The following is a 25,255-nucleotide window of genomic DNA, read 5'->3' on the forward strand; positions in this document are numbered from 1 at the left end:
GTGGAAACAGATCAGGATCACTGATAGCTGAGGAGGCAGTGCTGCAGGTGTGCCCTATTTATCTATTATTCAGAGCACAAATGCAAAAGAGCCAGATGGTCCAGTCAGAATGGGTTCCACTCCCAATGACTAATGTATAGGTTAAACCAGGTGCCCATTGCTCTCTCCCTCCCAGAGGCAAGTTCTCATCTGTCAGCAGCAGCAGTTTCTTGGTAAAGAAAATAGGTTTCCATGTTTGAAAGATTCTGAACACTGCAAAAGCCAGCAAAACCTGTTTACCAGAGGCACTGCTGGAAAGAAGTATGGCCTTGTTGCCTCTGCCACATTGCCTTCAATACTTTGGGGTTTCCAGTCTAGCACTCCCATAATCTTGCTCTCCCCTCCTTTTCGTCCTTCAGAAGCAATCACAACAAACGCATCAGCAGAAAAGATTTTATTATTTTCCCCAAAGAAAAAAGAGCAATATAAATATTAGAGTATAAAACTTGCGTGTAACACATTGACGTCAGTCTATATGGATATAAGAAGGATATAAGCATATATATAATATATAAGTATAGTTCAATATTAGACACATTGAAAGGACAGTAAGTGTGTTTCAATTCACATACATTTAAAAGCACAAAGAGCACACATAAAGAAGATACAAAGGAATAAAAAAAAATACTGATGTCCACAACTCAATTACTAAGATTAAAAAAGAAGTAAGAAACCTACACATCACTAGGTTTTCAGCACTACTACACTACTTTCAGCTTATTGATTAAAAGGAAAAAGAGAATGACTAAGATTAATCTACAGTACTTTGAGAAGAGTCACATAATAACTACTTCAGTACATAATAAGACCCAGGCCCAATCCTGTGGGGAAGCTCACCTGCATCAGCCCCGTTAAGATGGAGAGAGGCTGCAGGACAGAATTGCCATGCGCTTGTGTGGCTTCTGATGATTCCAGCCGAGCTTGTGCAGGAGAACTTCCCAATGGATTGCGCTCTGTTTTAACTATGTAAACTGTTTCTAGTGCAGTCACCAAACACAAGGGGTGGGTGGGTGACTGGGATCAGTACAAAAACCATACGTCGACTGAAGTTTCTTCCCACAGACAAATCCCGCTTTCTAGACACACAGGAGGCAGCAGATACGCTCTAGCAGTGCAATACTACACAGCCAATGAGAGTGGTCCACAATGTTTTGAAAAGTCGTCAGATGTTTAACCTGAGGTGATCATAGAAGGCCAGACCATCTCAGACAAGCTCCTTATCAAAGGTTTAAGAAAGAGTAATATATTTCTGGCCTAGTGATTAGCCCTCCATGTTGGAAATATGCTGCTTCTCTGCCCTCGGCTGGTCAGTGCCTCTATAGAAAGGCAACCTGAGTTTGCCAGCAGCAGGCCGAAGCTCCCTGCTAGTCTGTGCTGCGCTTGAGCGAGGAAAGAGATGAGAACACAAGCCGATAAAATGCACAGGGAGCAGGAAACACTCACTTCCTCTCCATACTAGGCTATGAAACAATGTGGCTAAAAACCCTAAAACAAGTCATTTCGAAACACAGCGAAGGGATTTATGACTATTCACTTTAAATCCAGTGGATTTACATCCAAGTTGGGGTGATAGCAGAGGTCCCAAGGACCTTCAGTGCACCAATGGTTACTCACTTCTCTAATGTTCAGAACTTGGCCTTGGGGGCTTGGTATCAGAAATCCCTGCCCAGCTCCAGCTCCGGCATCCCTGATCTGTGCCTGGCCCCATGCGTCCTCAGATCAATTGTTGTCCGCTTAATATCAGCATGTGAAGAAGGCCAGCAAACCAAGGGCCTTCCTTAGCTGTGCTTGCCTAGGCGTGTGGAAACTTTCCTACTGCTCTGATCCAGGGCAATGCATCTTGTTACTGAACTCTACTCACAGACAGACAATGCTCAGGTTCCACCAGGATGTGGGCACTTCACAGCATATTTACATCATGCTGTATATGGCATGCAATGACTTCTCTATTCTAGGTTGGGAGGCGGCAGCTGGCCTACCGTAGATGTGAAGTGAATGTTTTGCATGCAGCTCGATGTGCAGAAAATATGAAGCATTCCATTTTTGTTTTAATTCTCTACCTACAAGGCCACCAGAGCCCATTCACTGACAGAAGGCGTCTGCCTGTGGAACTAACAGAGCTATTTCAGTGCTTAAAGGAGGAGCGGCAGCTCACTATACTCACAAGCGATTGACTTTGACTTCCTTAAACTTATTCCAGAAAACAATTACTGTACACATAAATATTTACGGATCAAAGTGTAGATGAGATGTGTTGTCTCTTCAGAGGCCACTGTAAATCAATCAACACAGGCAAAATTCTCCATCTTCCTACCATGTGAGGCATTCTCTGCCTCTGGGAGGCTTCCCATAGCAATGTGTTTGTGCGCCTTGCCTCTTAGGTATAACCATTTCAGTTTTATTTTTTCAACCATCATTGGTTAACTTTTAAAAATGCTGTTGAAACTCATTCCCTTCTAGTAATGCAGGATGGACACGGTTTTAAAATAAAAAAGCAGAGACTAAAGCATCCCCTCATCAATTTCATAACAAGGATTCCAACCGAGATATTTTTGTGGGGACAGAAAGCATTCATCAAAATTTGGGGGACGTGAGAATGTTCTTTAAATGGAAAAATGTATAAATCAAAACCCCTGTTTAGAAGAATTATTTACAATGGACAGGGCCCACCCCAAGCCTTGTATGTTGTGCAGATCCCTCTGGAGCAAAGCAATGGGAGAGAAAAATATTCCAAAGATCTGACACCCTTGCATATTAGATCATCCGCATGAGAGTATAAGCTATAATTCATCACTATCCACAGGGCTTTTTTTTGTTTTGTTTTGTTTCCAGATACTTTTACATCAGGAGGACCAACAGTAGGAGACTTTCTCCTAGCTCTGATGACAGCAATGTACATTCGCCATGTTCCACACTTTTTTATTTTTTAAAAAATGGTTAACCACAAATTCACATTCATCCTCCATCCTAGGCTATGAATTGGGGGAATGCTGGAAGAGTCTGCCCTTTAGATCTAAGGTGGCAGCGATGTGTCATCCTGCGAATCTTACTTCTTCTCCTTCTTCCCTGACTTCTTCTTGTTTCCACCTCCGGAGGCTGCGGGTTTCCCATCCCGCTTGGCTGCAGAATTGGAGAGAGTGGCTGTGCTGCCAGGGATGTACACGTTCTGTCTGTAGTCAGGGACGTGCTGCAGGGTGAACTGGGGGCCATACCTGGTGCTGAGGCCCATTGTGCCTGCTGCTGTTGCTCCTCCTCCCAGAGTAGAATTCCCATCAGGATTTGCAGCGGCGGCGGCAGCGGCTTCTACACCACCACAGAGAGGGGGATTGAGAAAAGGAGATTGGAAGGGGGAGAAAAGTCAGAAGGGCGAATTCTTAGCATAGTCGTTGCTAGATGTAAATGTATAATTTAGGGTCTCGACTACACATCATCTAGAGAAGATGCACTCAGCCCACCTCCCCACCCCCAGAATTCTTAGGAACAGCAAGCTCTTTGGCATGTGCACAAGGCTTGGGAGTGATAAGGCAGAGAGCTCTGGTTTGAAGAAGTGGCATCCTGCAGTCCGGCAAAAATAAATCCCTGCTTTTCCCTGAAGCCCAGAGGAGATGAAGGGAAAACTCTAGGCAAGAACAAATAGAGGCTTGCTAGCACACTCCGAGCTCTTAGGAGCAATCTTACTATGCCCTTGTTGCATGCCTGGGCTGCTTGGCAAAAAGGTGGGTGTTAAATCCTCATCCCAAAAAGGCTGTGTGCTTTTTGCAGGGAGCCTCATGGCCAGGGAGCCACATGGGTGCTGTGTTGTGTGTCTTCTGTGACCTCTCATTTGTATGCCTTGCATTGTAATCGGCTGTGTTACTGCAGCAGTGGTGCGTATGTGCAGGCGTGTGGGTTAGGGGTGTGTCCCTATAATTTTTGCGCTATAGACTTAAATTTTCCATTTTTTAACAGTTGGCTTTAATGAGAGATAAACACTCCTTTTACAGTAAACAATGACATATTTGTATTTTATAAAATACAAATGCTTCTACTTATTTTAGATTCACTGAAGATGAGCCATCTGTGGCCTGAAACTCAGCTTTTGTTGATGATGAATACATTTGCCTGTATACCCTTCTATGGACTTCTTTGTGCCATGCTTATTTCTGGAGCTTCCTTTTCATTTGACTTCCCAAAATATGAAGAATCTATGAAAATACTGAATGTGTAACAACAATAGAGCAAGGAGGAACAGGAAGAGGTATTAAAATTGTGCCAATGGATTTAACTATTTTGATTTTGGCTAGAGGAGAGACATTCTGTCCAGGAGTTAGCAGTTATGCATGGGTTTTTAATAATGGGTTTAAAATAGTGCTTTTTTCTGGGGGGACGCAGGGGTACACATACCCCTAAACATGTTGTGTTTTTAAAACGGCAAAGGACAATCTGTCTTCTCCGCTGCCTTATCTCTTCTTAGTGACCTACCAACCCACTTCTGTGCTGTAATTTGACTGAGGAACTCGAATGAGAAAAGACCGTCCAATTGAGCTGCCCTGGTAAAGCTTTTCTGCCCTCTGGCATGAGATGGGCTTTGATTATTATGCACAGCAGGCTCCTCAAATGAAAAATAGCAGCCGGCTGCCAGAATAACATCCAAGTGCATGGAATGGCAGACTCTAGTTTTGTATGGTCTTTGGTTAATTTATTTATTAAGTCAAACGTCAGTTGCCCCACACAGAAGATTAAATTTATAAAGAAAGAGAGCACATATACTTTAACTGTTAAAAAATATTGAGTGATCAGTCTGTACCAATCGCACAATTGAACCCCTCTCTGCCCTCTTGCTTAAGAACATGAGAAGTGCTTTCCTGTACCAGACCAAGAGCCATGTAAGTCCAGCAACTACCAGGCAACAGAGGGTCTGCAGTAACTCTGCCAGTCACTCACCATTCGCCCTCTGCCTAGCCTTGCTCTAGCTCTGAGGTGGGCAGAAGGTATGTCAAGATCTACTGGCAGACCTCTGGGTTATTTGCAGTAGATTGTCTGGGGAGGGTTCCTGACTCCCAATTGTTTAACAAGCAGCTGTTGTTTTCTTTCTCAATTTGGCTGCGAAGGGGAAGAATGTTTAGGCAGAGGGCAGGACCCAGAGTAGATTTTTCTGTGACAGAACTGTGAGCTCAATTCTGGTACGGAAAAAAAAATAATAATCCTGAGATGACCATGCTAAGAGAAGCTCTATTTCTTAATTCTATGTAGCTCCTTTCCGTAAATCCCTGTTGTGCCTGGCTTCAGTTGGTGGACCTTGGGTATGGATGGAGTCTTGATTTTCAATATGCACAGGTTCCCCCCCCCAAAAAAAATTCTTGTTTCCCTCCTTAATCTCAATGGGAAACCAGCTTCCCCCACAGTTCTGCTTAAAAATATTAGCAATTATTGTATCTTATATGCATATTATGCACATATACACTCCAGCTTTCTAATAAGCTGCATTTGGCCTCAACATTATGTTTCACCAGTGTTCCAACAAAAATAAATGCCCCTAAAAATATGCAAACTTTTTCAGAAATGTGCTGAGAATCAATCACCACAATAAACTTTTATGGGGCACTTTGAAAACTTAACTTTCTTTTGTTTTCTTGTTTGCAGCGCCTTAGCTTCTTGTTCTGGTTTTTACGCTGACTGCTTTCTATACTCCTACAGTTGCAGATCTTTTTTCATACAACAGTTTGATTTGAAGGGAAAGCACCTGTGAGAGACTAAAATCTTGAGAGGACCACAGGCAGGGTCCCAAGGGGAAAGGGGCTGCCTAATCCTTTACTCAAGCTGCCTTCCTCGCCCATTGGGAGCAAGTCGTGGCCTCTCTTCCTCCTGTGGCTCCCTGTGGGGAGAAACAGCCTGAGAAGATGTGGAACAGATGACTAGGGAAGTGATTTAGAGCAGATGAAAGGGTTAAGAAGTCTTCCTCCTCCTCCTCCTCCTCCCAGGTAGACTCTGATTTATTTCATGCTCACATCGACCTGAATTTTTGTGTCTCACCTCTTATGGCCAACAGGAGGCTAGGAAAGCAAATCTTAGAACAGGCAAAAATAAATGAGCTTGTGTCTCTGCTTGTTTCCGAAACAGAACCTGCCCAGAGAGCTCAAGGGCTTATCACTGGCGCTATGGACACTTATGTCTGTTGCCTGAGCTTTGACCACCACAAATGCTCGGACCTTTATTTAACAGCAGACAGTTCAGTTCAGGGAGACCTGCTGGGGCCTGCAGACAGGTGGTGTCTAAAAATCCACGCAACAACATTCCACCAGGCAGTTTCCTTTTATCACAGAATGCAAGTCTCCTACGTGCACAGAAGCCAGGTTCGCTCCCATCTGCCCCATGCAATCTTAGCTCATCTGCTTACATCCTCTTAAAGTTCTTTTTTTCTTTAACCAACCAAATAAATAATCTATCTCTAAAATATCTACTCAGGATGTAAAAATTAGGCCCTTTGGAATTTCTAATTTTCTACAGTGCTTTAATTCTAATCTGTGCTGTACTTCCCTATCTGCCTGCCTTAGGATATAGGCCCAGAGGGTTTCTCTTTGATGCTCCAAAAGAACTCGTTTTTAAAACTAATTGAAGAGATTCCTAAGCTCTTCAGAACCTTTGCAAATAATAGTTTCTCACAGAGCTCTCTCTCTCTCTCAACAACCATGCTAATGCATGAGGACGAGACTTACTAAAAAGAGAATCATGGATTGACCATTCCATTGTGCTTCATTAAACATGCAATCTATGAATGACCTCAGAATATGGCTAATGATGGATGTCACCCCAGTCTCTGTAGTTAAGCACAGTTTTTCCAAGTGACCATAGAAATGGTTTAGAACAAGGCTTCTCAAACTTTTTGTGCCCAGGACCCCCTTGAGATGGCTGAAAATTACTGAGGCCCACCAGTCACAAAATGGCAGTACAGGCAGAGCCAGTCACAATGTGGTGGCAGATGAAGGCAGAGACTGATATTTTCTACTGATATCTTATCCATCTTTGGAAACTGCTAGATTCTTTACCAAAGCCCTTTCCTTGTGGCAAGATGCTTCAAAACTCAGCTCTACTCAGGCTAAGGACTGACACTGGAGGTATTATGACTCAACCTCCCCATTTTAGGTAGAATTTGCTGATCCAGAGGTTCTAGGTGGAGAAGGCTTTGCTTTTATATATTTTCCTTCCCAGCCATCTCCTCTAATTTCATCTCCCATTCTCCTTTCACAGACAACTTGCAACTTAACTCTCCCCTCTTCCCTTGCCAGCTTCTTTCCTTTTTCCTCCTTTCTATTCCCAGTTATCTTGCTTTCTAATTTCATTCAACACCTCCTCTAGCCTTTTCCCTTCAGAGGAAGGAAACCTTCTCCTCTCCTCCCTGATCCCCCTCTCCAATTTCTTTGTCTCCTGGTTACCTTTACTCAGCAGGAATGGAGGTGTTGGTCCAGCCCAAAGGCTGTGGCACGGCTAGGGGCCAGGGCAGACAGTTGCAATGAGGCCCCACGAAAGTGGCCCAAGGGCCACTGTGTGACAAACACTGGCTTAGAAGATGATGGGATCCTGCACAACGCTTGTAAGGAAAGGGTGATAGCCAACATTAGTCATTCTCAGATTAGACTCAGTGAAATCAGTGGATTAACTAGGTCTATTGATTTTAATGGATCTACCCTGTCTTAGCTGGATATCATCCATAGTACGTTAGTTTTCTTAGGATAAACAAAAATGCTAAATACAGTGGTACCTCGGGTTACATGCGCTTCAGGTTATATACACTTCAGGTTACAGAGTCCACTAACCCAGAAATAGTACCTCGGGTTAAGAACTTTGCTTCAGGATGAGAACAGAAATAGCGCAGCGGCAGCAGCAGGAGGCCCCATTAGCTAAAGTGGTGCTTCAGGTTAAGAACAGCTTCAGGTTAAGAACGGACCTCCGGAACGAATTAAGTACTTAACCTGAGGTACCACTGTATGGGGGAAACAACCATTATTGTTTATTTGTTTTTTGAATGCTCTCCTGCCAAAACCTCCCTGCACATAGATAGGTAGCTCACAGCACCGTCACATTTTTTTGAAGGATAAGGTGAAAATAAAAAATTGATCTGCGTTTGTAGCTGAGTCAAATATAAACAGCTGCATTTTAATCAGCATTGTCAATATTTCAATGCAGTTTCATTTGAAACTAATAGATTAACCCCATATCCTTAAAAGATAAAAATACAGACCCTATTCTCACACCATGGACTGAATGGCTGTTCACATCCACTATTCAGTACTGGCGTTACGTTGGGCTAAAACTGTGCAACAAAAATAGCTTTCCTTTGAAAAAAACAACATCCCAACATTACAGACTGTTTTATTAGACAAATGCATCTGCTTGTAGTTACTGCAGAAAAGCTGCAACTCAAATACATTTGGAAGCATTTGGATAGGCATCAGTCGCTTGGCAGAGATGTGATCTCCAGAGCCTTTGGTGGGGGGAGCTAACGCGAGCAGCAAATCCAGTGAATGTATAGACACAGTAACCTATTTTTTAGAAGCCACGCTCCCTGGACTACAAACTCAGGACAGTGATTTAGGGCTCATCCAGGCTTTCTTTTGTGTTGCACTTTTCAGGCATATGTCCGCACTCTAAAGCTCCGTAGTCAAGAAGCGTTTTGTTTTGTTTTTTTGTCCTGGCACTTTCCCTGGGGAAAACCCACGCTTTACCACTGAATCAGATTAAATGTCAATCCATAGAAACTCCGATTGCCTTTTGCTCTGATTCAGCGGTGAAGAGCAGGTTTCCGTGGGGTAAGCACCAGGACCCAAAACAAAACAAAACTGCTTGGACACAGAGCTTTGAAGCGCAGACCTGTGCCTAGAAGCACAGCACCAAATAAAGTCTGGATGAACCCTGACTGTGCAGAGGGACTTGGCAAACAGGGCCTGATGGAGCAGACGTTAAGCACTATCCGTGTTGATTTGCAGAGGCTACAGCTAAGACAAGAGGGGGATGCTTAATAAACCCCTCCCACCTCCATTTGGTAAAAATAATGGGGGAAATCTGCTTAAATGGACATTAGAAAGTACTGACGTGAACAGCAGGTTGCTTGAATGGATCTCACTTTGCTGAACTAAGCCCATTATGTGGCTTGGGAGAGAGGTTCCGCAAATAGCAGGCACTGAAATCTCTTAAATGTGTGTGCTGCACAGGCAGCTACAGCCTGCCTTTCCCCCCAGGAACTGCTACAGCTTCTCTGTTTCCCTTTCTACCAGATCCCCTTTGTAGATCCAGAGTGGGCTCTGTCTGGTAGAAAACAGGTGGCCCGCCTGGGAGATCTGTCCAGCCTTGCCAGGGCGCTCCCCATTTGGTCCCAGCAAAGCATTGGTCCTGCTCTTTGCCTTCTGACACGCAGGTCCTTTACCTCCATCCTCTCTAAGGTGCCAAAGGAAGAGAGGCTTTGGCAGTGTTCTTTCCTTACACAACTTACTCCTCATTGTCTGTGTCTGGACTTGCCCACAGAGCAAGCAGCTGCTAGATCACTTCCTCCTGGCTGGTCTCACTGGGTGGCAGGAAGCTAAAGAGACCTTTGGGTGCCTTGGCTCCCGTGGGAGTTGGCTCCATGGGCAGAGGCAATGCTGCTGGCCCTATGAGCATGGGGAAAGCGGATTAACAGCTAAATAATGCTCCGTGTGGACAAACCACTTGGGAGATGTCAGCTCAGCAAGGATAAATGTGATGATTAGCTAGCTGTGTTTACCCCCAGGCAAGATATCACATCTAAAACTTGCAAGCATGCTGCAATTCTGCACATTTCCTTGACAGTAAGTCCCACTGAGGTCAGCCTCTGAATAACCTGATCCAGAAAACACATTGTCTTCAGAAGTATTAGTTTTATGTGCATTTTGCAATTTTAACTACGTAATTAAATAAGCAATTGTCAGGGATTTCAACATTCAGATAACAGCCAGTTTGTGAAGTGATTGCCTAATTTTGTGGTGTTTTGGATCCAGTGTGGATGGGAATGTGCTGCATTTACAGAATGGAATGCTTGTGGGTTGTTGTTTGTCCCCATGGAGCCTCCAAAGTGGGGTTCCACAGGGGTCAGTTGTATCCCCCGTGCAATTTAGCATCTACATGAAACCTCTGAGTAAGGTCCCTTTGCATTTTGGAGTGCATTGCTAGCACTGTGCTGATGATATGCAGCTCTGTTTCCCTCTTTGCAGCTGTAGGAGTTGTGATGGATATGCTAGACAAGTGCCTAGCACTGATAAATGGATTAGATGGGAGCCAACAACCTTGATTTAGAGAAGACTACTGTATTGTGCTGTTACTGGATGCTTCACTAAACCGGATGGCTGGGGTTCACTCTGTTCTGCATGGGGTTAACACTCCTCCTGAAAGAGCAGGTACACAGTTTGGGGCTACTTCTGGATCTTTTAGTGTCACTTGAGGCACAAGTGATAACCTCTGGACAGTGATAACTTCTGTTATCCACTCTCTGGTAACCTCTAAATTAGATTAATGTGTTACGCACAGGGCTGTCTTTGAAGATGGTTTGGAAACTGCAGCTAGTTCAGAAGCTGGCAGCCAGATTGCTGATTGGGATAAGGCAATCTGAGTATATAACACCAATTCTGGCCTGGCTGCAGGGGCTGCCCATTGGTTTCTGGGCTCAATTCAAAGTGCTGGTTTTTGCTAACACAGCCATATGTGGCTCAGGACCCCTGTACCTCAAGAACCACCACTCCTCATGTGACCCCACATAAATATCAACAGAGGTCCTTCTTGGTGTGCTTTCTCCGAGGGAGGTGTGGAGGGTGGTGGCTCCCCGTTTGTGAAATGCACCTGGGAAGTTCACCAGGTACCACTGTTGTTTGCTTTTAGGCACCAGACTAAAACCTATTTGTTTACCCAGGCCTGTGACTATTAATTGGGAGGGTAGTAAGTGATGCTTTCATATTCATAGGTCAGCATGCTAAGGTATTGTACAGTGGTACCTCTGGATGCGAACGGGTTCTGTTCCGGAGCCCCATTCACATCCTGAAGCGAACGCAACCTGCGTCCACACGTCTTGCGATTCACCACTTCTGCACAGGCGCATGACGTCATTTTGGGCGTCTGCACATGCGCGAGCAGCGAAACCCGGAAGTAACACACTCCATTACTTCCGGGTCGCCGCGGAGCGCAACCCGAAAAGGCTTAATCTGAAGCGACTTCAACCCGAGGTATGACTGTATTTTATACAGAGTTTTAATGTCTTATCCAGTTAAGTTGCTTTGGGACACTCTTCTGTGTTAGAAAAGTGACAAATAAACATTAACAACAACAAAAATAAATTGTGAGACTTTTGTCTGAGATTCTCTTTATAAAGTTAAACGCTGGCTTGTCTGCCACTGCTCATCAGGCAATCTGCAATTTGTGGGGCAGCTTCCGACTTCCTGGTCCCTGGAACTGTGCAGAAGACAGCTCAAAAGCAATCCTTTAATTCGCAAAGCAAGGAAATTGGATCTGGATTTGCTGAGAGACAGTGGTGAACATATGGACCCCCTTAAAGCTATTTTTACCAAGACACATTTCAGAGCTGAACTGAACTTCCGCATTCTAACCCTCTCTGTTTTAAAATGTAAATGCTTTAATTCCAAAGTTGCGTGTCAAGTGTCCTAAACCAGCCTGAGCAACTGTTAACCAGGACTGTTTAAGATGTGTAGGCAGCTATGTGAACAATATTTGGGAACCCGCCTCCAGCTATTTTTATGTTGAGCTTTTTTTTTTAAAGAAAAAAATCCTGTATACAAACATTAATTGACTAAGAGATTAGAGTTCTTCTAAGAACAAAGAAGCCCTTTAATCTACAAAGAGTTGCAAACCAGCCAGCTGCCCATTTGCCATGGAATTCTGTATGGTGATAAATAGCGGCACAGCTATTCAGGAAGCACGCAAACCTTGGCTCTTTTGCCATAACCCTGAAGCTGTTTTAGTACAAGCTTTCTGTATAAACTTTTACAGGCATGTACATTAAATATCCTCTGCACACACACACACACCCGCTCACTCCCAGCACAGCTGAAAGTAATAACATTAGTGAACATGTTAGCTGCAACTGACCATTTGCTGATGCAAGAATCATGGCTTGAAGCATTTCTGTATCAAACTGGTTGTTTGGCCAAGTCCCATTCTCATCCCCATTCTGAGACCTAAGGAGAAAACAAAGCAAATGAAACATTAAAAAGAGGCAGAGTAGACACAGTGTTAACAATCTAGGGGATCACTTCCTCCACAAAGCACGCACAGCACAGTCTATTCTTAGTATTTTTTTGGGGGTGGGGTGGGGGAGAAAGCACATGGTACAAGGGAGGTATCCTTTTTTGAGGGACTAATTTCTTCATGGGTGTACTCTTAACTGGGAACCTACTGCAAAGCAAACCTACTGTCCCTTTAAAAGTTGTGCAAGAGTGCTTGTTATGCAAGGAAAAGCAAAAACTTTTCCTACAGACATTCTCTCTGGTACACAACAGTGTCTTATGGCACATTAAAACAGATTTATTGTGACATTAGCTTTTGTGGACTAGAGCCTGCTTTGGCAGATGCTTGAAGTTTTCTCCTCAGTATTTCATGCAACTCATGATTCACAAAGCACATGCCGCAATAATGACAAAAACATCTGTTATTTTTGCTGCTCACAGGTCTACCCCTCTGGAATTTACTGTTATTGGAGCCCCAATCCCCAATAACTGGGCATGCTGTTTAGCAGGGCATGTTGCCCCCTTAGTGTACTTAGGATACTGACAATAACTTGCTGAACACAGTTAAGAAGCTCAACACATAAGTTACACATTATGTGGTAAAGGTAAAGGTACCCCTGCCCGTACAGGCCAGTCTTGACAGACTCTAGGGTTGTGCGCTCATCTCACTCTAGAGGCCGGGAGCCAGCGCTGTCCGCAGACACTTCCGGGTCACGAGGCCAGCGTGACGAAGCTGCTCTGGTGAACCGGCACCAGAGCAGCACACGGAACGCCATTTACCTTCCCGCTATAAAGCGGTACCTATTTATCTACTTGCACTTAGGGGTGCTTTCGAACTGCTAGGTGGGCAGGAGCTGGGACCGAACGACGGGAGCTCACCCCGCCGCGGGGATTCGAACCGCCGACCATGCGATCGGCAAGTCCTAGGTGCTGAGGTCTTACCCACAGCGCCACCCACGTCCCACATTATGTGGTAATACCTTCCAAAATTTCTCTGATGAGAACAGGGACGTTCCATTCCATAATGATAATTTTACTATTTATACCCCACACATCTTACAGGCACTCTGGGCAGCTTCCAACATATATAAAAACATAATAAAACATGAAACATTAAAAAAAAACCTTCCCTATACAGGATTGCCTTCAGATGGCTCAGGGGTCAGATAACTCCACAACCTCCAACATTTCTCCAATGAAAACAGGGACATTCTAAGTAAAAGTGGGACATTCCGGGATCAAATGAGAAACCTGGATGGCGTCTCTAAATCAGGGACATTCCTGGAAAATAGGGACACTTGGAGGGTCTGTAATGCATTTGTGCCTGAGCATGTGCCTCTGTATCCTGACAATAAGTAATGGTAGATTCTTACTCCTCTCTTCTGAAACTGTGAGCCAGGAGTTTCATGTCAGGGTGCAAGGTTCCAGGTGGATTAGGAGACCCACTGTTTCTCTCTCATTCTTGAAAAGCCGTGTTTCATATATATTTCATTTTTTAACAATAAGTGGCACAATGCCACGGGAAAAGAAACCCCCCCCCCCTTCTATCAAGTCACATCCATGAAGGGGTGCAATCAAAGGCTTTTGGACCCACAAAGCTCTATTTGCTGCTTACATTAAAACAAAAGGCGGTATGGGAGACGGGGAAATTGGCAGCACTTTCTACCAAATCAAGATGCCAAAGCAGATCCCTTCAGCTGCAGAACCACTTTACACTGCCTGTAAAACTGTTACTTGAGCTGTTGACTCAGCTAATTCTAATATCCTGGTGTCTACTTCTTGCATTGATTTATAATCTGACCTTATTTGTATACTTACAAGCAGGTCCCACTGATTCAAAGCAATCAGAACTTACTTCCAAATAAGTGCAGCTGTAGGGACAACCATGCAACTCCATCACTGCTTGGCCTTCAATGCTTTCCCAATGTCCGCAATATACTCTAAAATACTTTTTAAAAAGTAATCACTGGGCACTTACTAAGAGTACAATCCACCATGGTGACTGAGGCCAGTTCATTTCCCAAACCCAGACTGGAACGGGTCCAGATAATCTGCTTCTTCCAATAGTACCTGGAGCTGAGCTGTCACTAGCTTCTCTAGAACCTTCACCTAAAACAGGGTGTTTGTGACAAAGCAGTATTGTCATAAAACTCTGGGTCCAGGGTAGGATCCTTCAAGAATGGACACACTACTGCCCTTTAGATATTTCATAGAATCATAGAGCCAAGGGGCATCTAGTCCAATTCCCTACAATGCAGCAGGAATCTCAGCTAAAACATCCATGACAGATGGCCATCCAAACTCTACTTAAAAACCTCCAAGGAAGGAGAGTCCACAACCTCCCGAGGGAGATTTGAAAATGGCTAACCTTTCTCCTCTCAGTCTCCTCTTCTCTAGGCTAAACATACCCAACTCTCTCAACCATTCCTCATAAGGCTTGGTTTCCAGACCCTTAACCATCTTGGCTGCCCTCCTCTATACACGTTCCAGTTTGTCAATATCATCTTAATGAGTTCACAGGAGATAACTATTGCTATGAGGCCAAAGCCTCACCAGAAGGTAGTCTGGCCATGACAAGTGTACACCAGCAGTATCCCCCATCTATTTCTTTGGCTCAGCACCAGGAATAGTGCTGGTTTTTTTGCTGAGAATAATGCAATGTCTACGTTTTGAACACCAAATATGCTGTTGGCTGAAATGATATTTACAGTTATTCCCAAAGGACCATTTATCAAGAAAATAATCCGTATTGTTCTAAAAAAGAGAAAACTTAACTGAGATAGTTTCTAATTAAAAACCAGGAAATAAAACTTGCCATCTTAAGTTTGTTTAGAAGATAGTAGAAAAGTCTGAACATAAAACAGACTGCCAGCTACCAGAGTAATTGCTTGTCTTTTTTAGGGTGTAATTCTATGCCCAGTTACCCGGGAGAAAGCCCTGTTGACCTCAATGGGACTTACTGCCATACATTTTTACTCTGCCTTTCAGCCAGCCAAGTACCTAGGGAGGCTTAAATGAAACTAATAGAAATAGTGCAATCAATAAAAGGAGAGGATCTAATAAACAAGTGGGAAAGCAGAATAAAAATATAAGGCTGCTTTGTATGAGAGTGTATACTGCCTTGTACTCTTCAGAATCATCCTACGTTCAAAAAGGGTGGAACAGCAAATCAGTTACTGTGCCAAAAATTGCAGGATATGACAAAGAAGCTTGGCGCATAGGCAGCACTCTTGACTATGTTTCCCGCATAGGCAAATGTCTCCCCGTTGGGGTGCTCAAACCAAAAAAGCTGTGTCTCCTCACACAGTGGGGGCAACCCAGAAAAGGAAGAAGCTGTCAGGCTAGTTAGCAGACAGAATTAGAACAAACTAGAAAATATTATATGTTAGGTTATGCAGTTATGCTATAATGTAAAGTACAACCCTGCCTTCCTCTGTCACTGTGTTATTTTCACATACTTGGTGTGAAAGACAGAGGGGGGTGAGAACAAGAATGCAAAGTACTGGTATGAATTAATCCGCTCTTCGGCTTAAATAAAACCAAGAAGTGCTTCCTGATTTGGCAGAGCTCTAGCCATTACAGCTCAGCATCTTCCGAAGGCTAGGAGGCCCTCCTGTATCTAGCACACGGGCAGTTTCTATGGCAACCTGCTGTGTATGCGTGCTACATCAATTGCATCACAAACACTTCTTCCATTAAACCACTGTATGTCTGTGATGCATTTAACTGGCATTTTCTATGGAATGTGTTAGTTCCGCTGGATTTTCTTTTGCGAGAGAAGAGGAGAGGCCATGGTGGAGGATGTGCTGTTGTGCTGAAGGTCCCTGGTTCCATGTTTTCATTAAAAGGATGTTGGCCAGAAGGACAGAAAACCTTTGCCTGAGAACCTTGGGGAGCCACTGCCAGTTAGGGTGAGCTCAGTGGACCAATGGCCTCCTGACCCAGGGCAAGGCAGGGATCGGAAAAGGAAGCGAGGCTTTCTAGCCAAGGTCCTTCATTGTCTATGTTTGCATATATTGGGGGGGGGGCACCTTTCAGAACAGAAAGGCAATGGAGTGGCAGTGGATGGTAGGGAGGGAGGGAAGAGAGCAATTTCAAACACTGAGCAGATCTTGCATGGCAAGTACCTCTGGAGATGCCACCTACAAACTCCTGGGCTAATGACTGTGAAGAAAAGACTCTGACCCCAATGAGCTTGCATACAGACACATAGCACAGCTACATCGGCCAGTTGAAAAATGGGCAATTCTAGTGCAAGGTTGGTCATTAAAAGCAAGTAAGACAAGGTGGCAGCCCTACTCCTGGAGTACTTCATTGGTAACTCCAGAGAATTCTGGTATGGCACAAATGATTTCAAGCACCTGCCTGCTAATTATGTCTCTCAGTATCCACTGTGTTTCTCTTGCCCCGGGGAAAAAAATCTCTGAACTGCACTGTGAGCCACAGACACCATTTGCAATCAGATTTCAAGAAATATCATGTTCGACTGATTTATTAAAATGCAGTTGTGTGAAGGGGGGAAATGTGTGTATGTGTGTGGGGGGGGGGCAGGGAGGAATGGACTGCTACTTTAAAAACACCAATACAGTTTCTGACCCTTCAAAAATAGTATTGGGTGGAGCTTTCCCCATAATTTTCTCTTCCTGCCAAGAGAAGCTCCACCTGCTATTAAAGGTGGAGAAGCAGTGCCAGTGAGAAAGGTGGCAACCCTACAGGTTGTAAGGATACAATTGGTCACCTTTGCCCAGGGACACTAATGGACAGCTGCTGCTAAGCTTCTAGTAAAATCCCTCATTAGCACTGTCCCAATGATAAGAAGCTGATTTAAATATAGACAGTAGATTGCAGGCGATTATAGACAATTAGGATCGCCACATTTCCCCCCCTAGCAGTGCTCCTCTGCCTCATCACAGTTATTGGAGGCTTTCATTATCACTCCAAGCAAGGGGGGGGGACTTCACTTGCAGAATTTCTGCTTTCATATACTTAAAAGGCACAGGTGATTCGCTATAAAAAATACGGACAATCGCACAGATTACTACACAGTTATCAAATCTGCAGGAGATCACTTATTTGGGAGAACAGGACTGCAGACAATTGTGTAAGAAAGCTAAAAATTGCAGATTTATTTCCATTTAAAGGGAGCATAAGACTGGAGAAAGAGGTCTTAGGTCCTAGTTACTACTTAAGCAAATGCTTAGAAAATGCAGTGGAACTAGTTGAGGACTCGAGGACAAGGGCCGGTGCCATGGATCAGCATTACTAGGCACCCACAGAGACCGAAGCCCCAACAGAAGAGGGTCCACCGCTAAATCCTATTCATTGGCTTAAAACCAATTTCTATACTGCTCTTCAGTTAAGAGTTTCCAAGGAAGTATTACAACAGCTTGCAGACTGCAAAACACAAATCACCAATAAAATGGTTGAGAGAGCACAACAAACAATCCAAGCGGATATATAAAAATGCGCCAGAAGTTAAAAACCTGGGGGAATAAAAAGGTATTTGTCTGGCGCCTAGAAGATATTAACGTAGGCACTAGGCAAGCCTCCCTAGGAGAGAGCCCCACCAGGGGTGCTACAAGTGAGAAGGCCCTGTCTGGCTGTTGCTATCCGGTCCTCTGCCACTCTAGGAAACACACAAGCAGACACAACCCCAGGAAGCATCCAGTGATGTGAAGGAATCATAGAATCGTAGACTTGTAGAGTTGGAAGAGACCCTGAGGGTCATCTAGTCCAACCCCCTGCAGTGCAGGATTATGCAGCTGCCCCTATGAAGACTGAAATGGCAACCCTGGCATTATCAGCACCATGATCTAACCACTACCACAAATCAACAGGAGGTGAACCACACCTGCCACTCCAAGCGTGTGAGCAGGGGCAAGAGCAAGGAGGAGGTGAATTCACAGAAACAGCAGCCACCCCCACCTCTCTCTTTCAGCAGTAGTGTGGGGCTGGACCCAAAGGAGGAGAGCAAGCAAATGGGCAGCACAGATGCCACCAAAGAGGATGTGGGCCCATCTTGTCCAATCTCCACTGCCTCTCCCAACCAAAAAGTCAACAGACAAACCCCTGAGTATCATGAGCCTCCCCCTCCCCATTTTTATCTACAAGCTTTGCTGAACTGGAGGCAGAAACAGTAGACCAAGACGAAATGAAATTAAACCACTGAGAATATACATTGATCGTGCCAAACACTGATCTAAAATTTGGAACTGGCCATATGTGCAACTGCTCAGGGGGGAAAATCCTCCTGTGCCATTAACAGGGCTCTGACTGGAAGAAATCAGAAGTGAAGCTTTTCATGCCATGGAGCAAATCACCTGTTCACTGCTGTAGCTCAAACGGTTAAGGAAGAGCTAAAGGGACTGGTTGAAAAGTTGGCAGCTCTGCTGCTGCAGCAGCAGCAAGTCTGGACAACCAGGAAGCTCAAACTGAGCTTTTCCTTGAGGGCTGAAGAATGCTGCCTTCTATGATGATGTTGCTTCTAATCTAGGAACAAAAAGCCCTTTATCAAACACTCAGTGACCTATTTTACTACAGTACAGTATATTTACTGCATTCTGGATTGGAGTTGCCAACATTTTCTGGCAGATTTTCTGAGCCTTTAACAGGTGTGTAAGAAGATTTCTGCAAGTGAAGCCTTTCCCTCTCATTAGGCATCTGTGCAATTGGGAAAAGTTTCAACTACTGGCACTTTCCCCAATTATGCAGATGTGGTGATGAGAGCAAAAGGTTTCACATAATGTATTCCTGCTTGTACAGCTGCAGTTCAGTTTGCAGAAGCCTGCTGGGACAAGCATCTCAGATCTATTCAGATGAAGGCATTACGTGCCTCCTTTTTTACCCTAAGCTACCTCTTTAATATATTCCATCTTTTTAAGGATATTATTATTATTATTATTACTAAAAACAGCCAGGTGATTTATCCAATTTGCAGTATTTTTATGAGTTGGGTGGACAGGGGGTGCAACACAACTCTGGTGGACACCAGCTTTCTTGTGTCAATTCCCTAAGCAAAATAAGAATATATCAGAATGTATATCCAGTAGATCCACTTTGTCTGTTCTCCTGCTCTGGAAGTTCTAAAAAACTCTGCTCAGGGACAGGTGTGTCTCCATTGTTGGTTTCGCAATCAAAGGACTGTCAAGTTCAATTGGCCAATAGATGCTTAAACATCTGTTACTAAATGCAGAGTTTTCTGAATGACAAAAGTAGGCATATTGCCATAATTATTATTTTTAATGGCCCAAGTTACTTCTTCCAATGTAATTGGGTACAAGGTGCGTTCTGATAACTAGGGTGACCACAATCGGTAAAGCTCACCCCACCATGAATATTTATGCCAGATATTTCTGTGTCAGGTTGATGTTAAAGGTACAAAGAGTAGGGGCAGAGATAAGAAACATCTGTACCAGTGCTCCACCTACATCGTTTTGATGTAATCCTTACAACACGTCTGTAAGTGTTAGCCTCCAGATTGCAGTAGCAGGTGGGTGGGAAGGCAGAGGATGAGAGCAAGGATGGCTTGCCTGGGGCTACTTTATTATGACTTCATGGCAGAGGTGAGATTTGAACCAGGGTCTTCCTGAGTCAGCACTCTGTCTCTTTGCCATGGCTCTACATCAGCTTTTTTTAAAAAGCTTCTGATTACCCTAGTAAAAGACACTGGAGCAGAACCCTTTTTTAAAAGTGCGCAACCCTGCTATTGGCAACTTGAAAAACAAGTGCCTAGTTCTAGAGTTAAGACATTTGTGGCTCAGGGTCCATCTGCCCTTCCCTTTGTCTCATGATTTCAAGTGTCAGAGAGGGTTTATTTGGTCCTGCTGTTTTCCCCAGGAAAACCCGTTGCTTACTGCTTAATCAGAACAAACATCAATCTGCAGAAAACCCAAACATTTTTTTTTGGGGGGGGGGGCAAAGTGCCTCAGCCCTTAGGAGCTGGTGCCTATGGATGGAGGTGTCCAGGGGCACTCCAAAAAGAATGGGATGAGAGCAGTGCAACTTTGCTCCCACTTCTCAGTATTTCTGCAGCTTTCAACACCATTGACTATGGCAGAGGTTTTCAACCTTTCGGAGTCCACAACTCCCTTAACCAACCACATTCTTTCTGCAGCACCCCTGTGAGGCTCAGGAGCCCAGTTGTGTCACTCCTTGCCCAGTTGTGTCACTCCCCTCCCCTCTCCTTGGAGTCCTCTGGGCAGCCACTGCTGCCACCCTTGGCCCCCTGCCCCAAAGAGAGGTGTCTCCCAGAGGCACCATTCACCTGCAGGGCTTTTGGCCAGGGCTGCTGCAACAAACAGCTGTGCAAATCTTTGGGAGGCTGAGACTTGAGAAGGCATCAAAGGAGGGAGGGAAAGAAAGAAAGAAAGAAAGAAAGAAAGAAAGAAAGAAAGAAAGAAAGAAAGAGGCCAGTGTTGCCCACAGCACCCCTGGGGTGCCACGGCACACTGGACTATGAATACCTCTGGACTACGGAATCCTCCTGGACTGGCTCTGTGAAGTGGGAATCTGGGGGCACTGTACTACAGTTGTCCTGGTCCCACCTATGAGACCAAGTCCAGAAAGGAGCACTGGAAAAGTGCTTTTTGGCTCCCTGGCAGTTATGCCACAGGCCACTGTTTTATCCCCAATGCTCTGAAACCACTGGGAGTAGTCATTAGGAGTTTGGGGGCAGGATGCCATTTGTATGCTGATGATGCTCAGGTCTATTTTTTGAAAACATCTGAATCAGGGGAGCTCATGCAGGCCTGAATACAATGGTGGACTACATAAGGGAAAATAAACTGAGTTCGAATCCTGGCAAGACAGAGGCACTGTGGGTATAGAAATTTAATAAATAACAATATTTTTTGTAAACCGCTTAGAAGTTTTGTTTATAAACAAGCAGTATATAAATTTTGCTAAATCGATCAATTACAGTCACCTGAGTCACACACTCACATGCAACTTTCAATAAGGGGATAATAGTTTCTATTTACAAAGCTACTATATTCTCACCACTCTTTCCTTTGGAACTTTTGTTCATTTGTTACAACACCCCAAGGCTATTCATATTCTATATATTCAATTTATTTTGGACAATATTGAACTTGACATCCTTGATTAATAAGAGCACAGTTTTCTGAACTATAAGTGTGTTGGGTCCATAGAGGGAAGCAAAACCTACAAAAGGAGTCCTGTGGCACCTTTAAAAGCTATTGTGTTTGTTAATAGCAGAATCTTTTACAGGCCAGAGCCCAACTTTATCACATGGCGACAATGTCAAGGAGATTTCAAGGTGTTGCTTCATTCTAGCACAGTCTGTGGTTTGGGGTCCTGCTGGCTTTCTCCACAGCTATCTCAGATATTCATTATCTGAGGGAGGCAGAAAGTGCTATCAGACCATGTTTTCATCATCCAGCACCCTCCTCCAATCTACATGACTGTGTATTCCAGGTTTTGGCCAGCCCCTTTAACTGCAATTTGTTCTGCAGCAAATTAATGGTGAAACACCTTGCTCCATACTACCACTTGATGACTTTTGCAGAGGCACAGGGGTGAGAGCTTCCTTTTTTGGCCAACTGGCAACCCTATTTTAATAATAACCAATTCGGCTCAGTTGGATTTGCTTAATAGCTTGACAAGAGATTGTTGGTAAGTCATTTAATCCTCTCATTTACAACCCAGCTTCTTCTTTTTTGGTAACAATAGGAAGAACCAGACAACCAGTATAACAAGAAGCTCAGGAATATGCCTTAACCCAGGGATAGGGTATCTGTGACCCTCCAGATGTTGTTGGACTCCAACTCCCATCAGTCTCAGCCAGGGTGGTCAACAGTCAGGAATGATAGGAGCTGTAGGCTGGACACATCTGGAGGACCATGGGTTCCCCATTCCTGCCTTAATCCATAGGTTGGTTCATTCACTGCATATGGAAAACTGAAGTGTGAGATAACATAGACTCAAACTCACACAACCCTTTTCCAAAAAATTTTTAGCACGATGTATTATAGAAATGGTGGCAGAACAGCTGTAGAGAAAGATCAGGCTGCTGTTGCCTCGGCTGCGCATCCATATATCCAGTGCATTTCCACAAGAGCACAGAACTGAAACCCATAGTTGGAACTTTGGAGCAGCTTTGCAGAAGATGAGAAAATAAATAACTCACCCACTGGTTCCTGGTCTCTGGGCCTGAGAGAAACGCCAGTCTGTGTTAGGCTGTGCTTGCTGCAAGAGAAACACAAAGAGAGGTTTAATGCTTCTATTCCTAAAATGAAGCTCAGCTATAAAATACACACACACATGCACACACAAGCAGAGAACGCCATTATATGTTCCAAAATACTTCTAAAGAAGCGTGATTGGTTAACATGATAAGAAAGTAATCTAAATAATCTTGCAGAAGATAAGACAGTCAGAAACTATCCATGAATAATGAAGCATGAAATAAGCTTGAAGGGGCATCATTTAAACCACAGAACACCAGAACATTAGGAATATTTTTTTTTGGGGGGGGGGGAGAAGAACAGAATTAATTGGTACTGAGAGAATACCAACATCTGAAATGCTAATAGAATTTCCTAATTTATAATCTTTTCTGAAACAGGTCAGTGTTAGGGCTTTGATTTAATGTCTTCTGTTTCCTTTGATCTTTGGAGCTTTGCAATCTTTTTCGCCCACTGAGATTAAAAATTCCATTTCCCACAACAATAATGATTTCTTTGAAGGCGCAACAGAAGACACTATATCAGAATAGACTGAGCCATGTATTACTTTCCACCCACATTGTTGTATTATTAGAACAATGGACATTTTGTAAATAAAGGAGTACATAAAATGCCACTATGAGCAGCATGTCTGAATGGCTCTTTGTGATCACAGCTGAAAGACACAGTGTGGTTGATGCATGCTGCAAAACTCCAGATATCCTGTCAGTCTCCTCCATTAATCCTTCAGTAATAATATTCCACACCATTAGAGAGATTTGCACCCGAACCGTTGTTTATGTGTTTTTTTCCTTAAACAAAATGGACAAACGTGTTTTAAGATCAGGATACAAGGGTGTAATCGACATCTTATTCAAGCAATGTCAAAATCAGAATTGATTCAGGTGAATCTGGACTCCAAGAACCCTGCAAATAAAAAACTATATGCCTGCAATCCAAACCCCACTTGCCTGAGAGTAAGCCCAATTAAATTCAATAGGACTCATTTCTGAGTAGACATAGTTAGGGCTGAGACAATGTGTCCTACTACAATAGGAGGATTCCAGCTTTTCTGATTATTGATCTGTGAACACTAAAGGATTAAAATATACTACTTGTGTCAGTTAAACAAGTTCGTAAATCTATTTATGTATGTGTATGTGTAAAATTATCATATATGACAGTATATAGCATGTATAAATATACATATATTTCTCTGCAGACTAAATATGCAGAAACAAGCCTCCTCCTTTGAGTTATTCATTGTGAACACTTACTTCCTCAGTTGCTTCAATAATTTGCAGAGCCAGAGGCTACAATAATCAAACCTTGAATCCTAAATTTAAACACCTAAATACAGGCAATTCTTTAAATATATTTTGAGCATCTTCAGCACAAAAAAACCCCTCACACACAACCTGTGGTTTTTCTGAAGTTTAGAAAATGGCACCTGTTTTTTTAAGTTTCTAAATGTGGATTTAGGCATTCCTAAAATGGTTAAGTTCCTGTCCCCAAGTCTCAAAAAGCTCAAATTTCAGCTATATTTCTTTACGAGGTGGCAAAAGCTGGAATGTGAAAGCTGTGTACGATAAGGATTGCAAAACAGAGTGTCATGTGTTGCAAAATACTGCATTCTTTCTGCACATAGTATCTTCATAGCGCCAGCAAAATTTAGAAGCAGGAAAGAAGCAAAAATGAAGTAAGAACAGTTTGTTAAAATTACTGATATGTAAATTTTGTGTTGTTGCTTTTTCTTAAATAAGCTGAGCCTGCCCCTTTCACCAAGGGGTCACTGCTTCCTGTCCCTTGTGTTACCAATGGGAATTTTTTTAAAATTTTTTTATTTATATTTTAAAATGTATTCTTGCTCACATTATAACACATCCAAGTAATTCAGTTAAAAATATACCTTCTCATTTGCAGTCACTCCTAGCTCCTGCCACTCTTATGGAAAGGGCTTGATGATGACCTCCTGTGCACTTCTGAAATGCCCATTCACTTCAATGGGACTTGCACAGAAGAACTTCCCAGTGAATGGTCATAAGATGTTTCCCCTACGGTGCTACTTAAGTGTAACTGTGATGTCACTAAATCATGTATTTATAGGACGTACTTGTTTTAAACGCTTGCAGGCTGCTTTTGGGGCAAAGACCCACTGATGCAACATGTCAAAATTAAAACATGCTCAAAATGGCAAAGTAACACTAGCAGCTTCACAGTTTTCCCACAACATTACCTTAAGATGGTGATAGATCTGGATTTGCCTGACAGTTTTACAGAACTCTGATAATGGTGGCAGTGAGGTGAGTAGGGAGTACTTTTTAAAATGAATCCAGCAACCCTCACCTTTTGACCCATCTCCTCACCATCACCACCATCACAGTCTCTTTTGCTAAAGGATCCATTAAGCACATCTGTGCAAAACGATGCAGCTAAAGATGCCTCAACATATACACCCATGTGGTCCCATTTCAGTCTCTTCCTTTGAACCTCTGCTCAGAGCTAACTTCTTCCATAAAGCTGTTGGTTTAAACCTCTGGCTTTCCTCTCCAGCCGAGATGAGAGTGGAGTCAAAGTCTGTTCAGATCTGGCTTCTTCCCCAAATGTTTGCTGCACATGTAGAGAAGGTCTGGAACAGAGCTCGTTTGTAGCTGCATCTGCTCTCATTCATCCTTCGCTAAACTTGCCTCCCCCTTTTCTCTGACTACATTTAGGTCGAGAGCTGCTTGTGGCAGGGCCATGGCTTGTGCTCTTCTTTACTCTGTAAAGTGCTGTGCACACGGGTGGCATAATAATAATTCTACTACTGAG

General features: G+C 43.6%; 1 protein-coding gene across 1 annotated transcript in view; it reads right to left on the reverse strand.

Moving 5' to 3' along the window:
• Positions 1 to 418: 418 nt before the first annotated feature.
• The window catches only part of LOC310713855 (uncharacterized protein), a 305,933-nt gene continuing 281,096 nt past the window's right edge, over positions 419 to 25,255 (reverse strand). The window contains 3 exon segments of the mRNA XM_083518418.1: positions 419 to 3,342; positions 12,124 to 12,212; positions 22,408 to 22,466. Of these exon segments, the coding sequence (XP_083374544.1) occupies positions 3,086 to 3,342; positions 12,124 to 12,212; positions 22,408 to 22,466 (405 nt within the window). The 3' untranslated portion in view covers positions 419 to 3,085.

This window comes from Podarcis liolepis, assembly GCF_965112155.1.
Source record: "Podarcis liolepis genome assembly, chromosome: 8".
In the NCBI taxonomy this organism is placed as follows: Eukaryota; Metazoa; Chordata; class Lepidosauria; order Squamata; family Lacertidae; genus Podarcis; species Podarcis liolepis.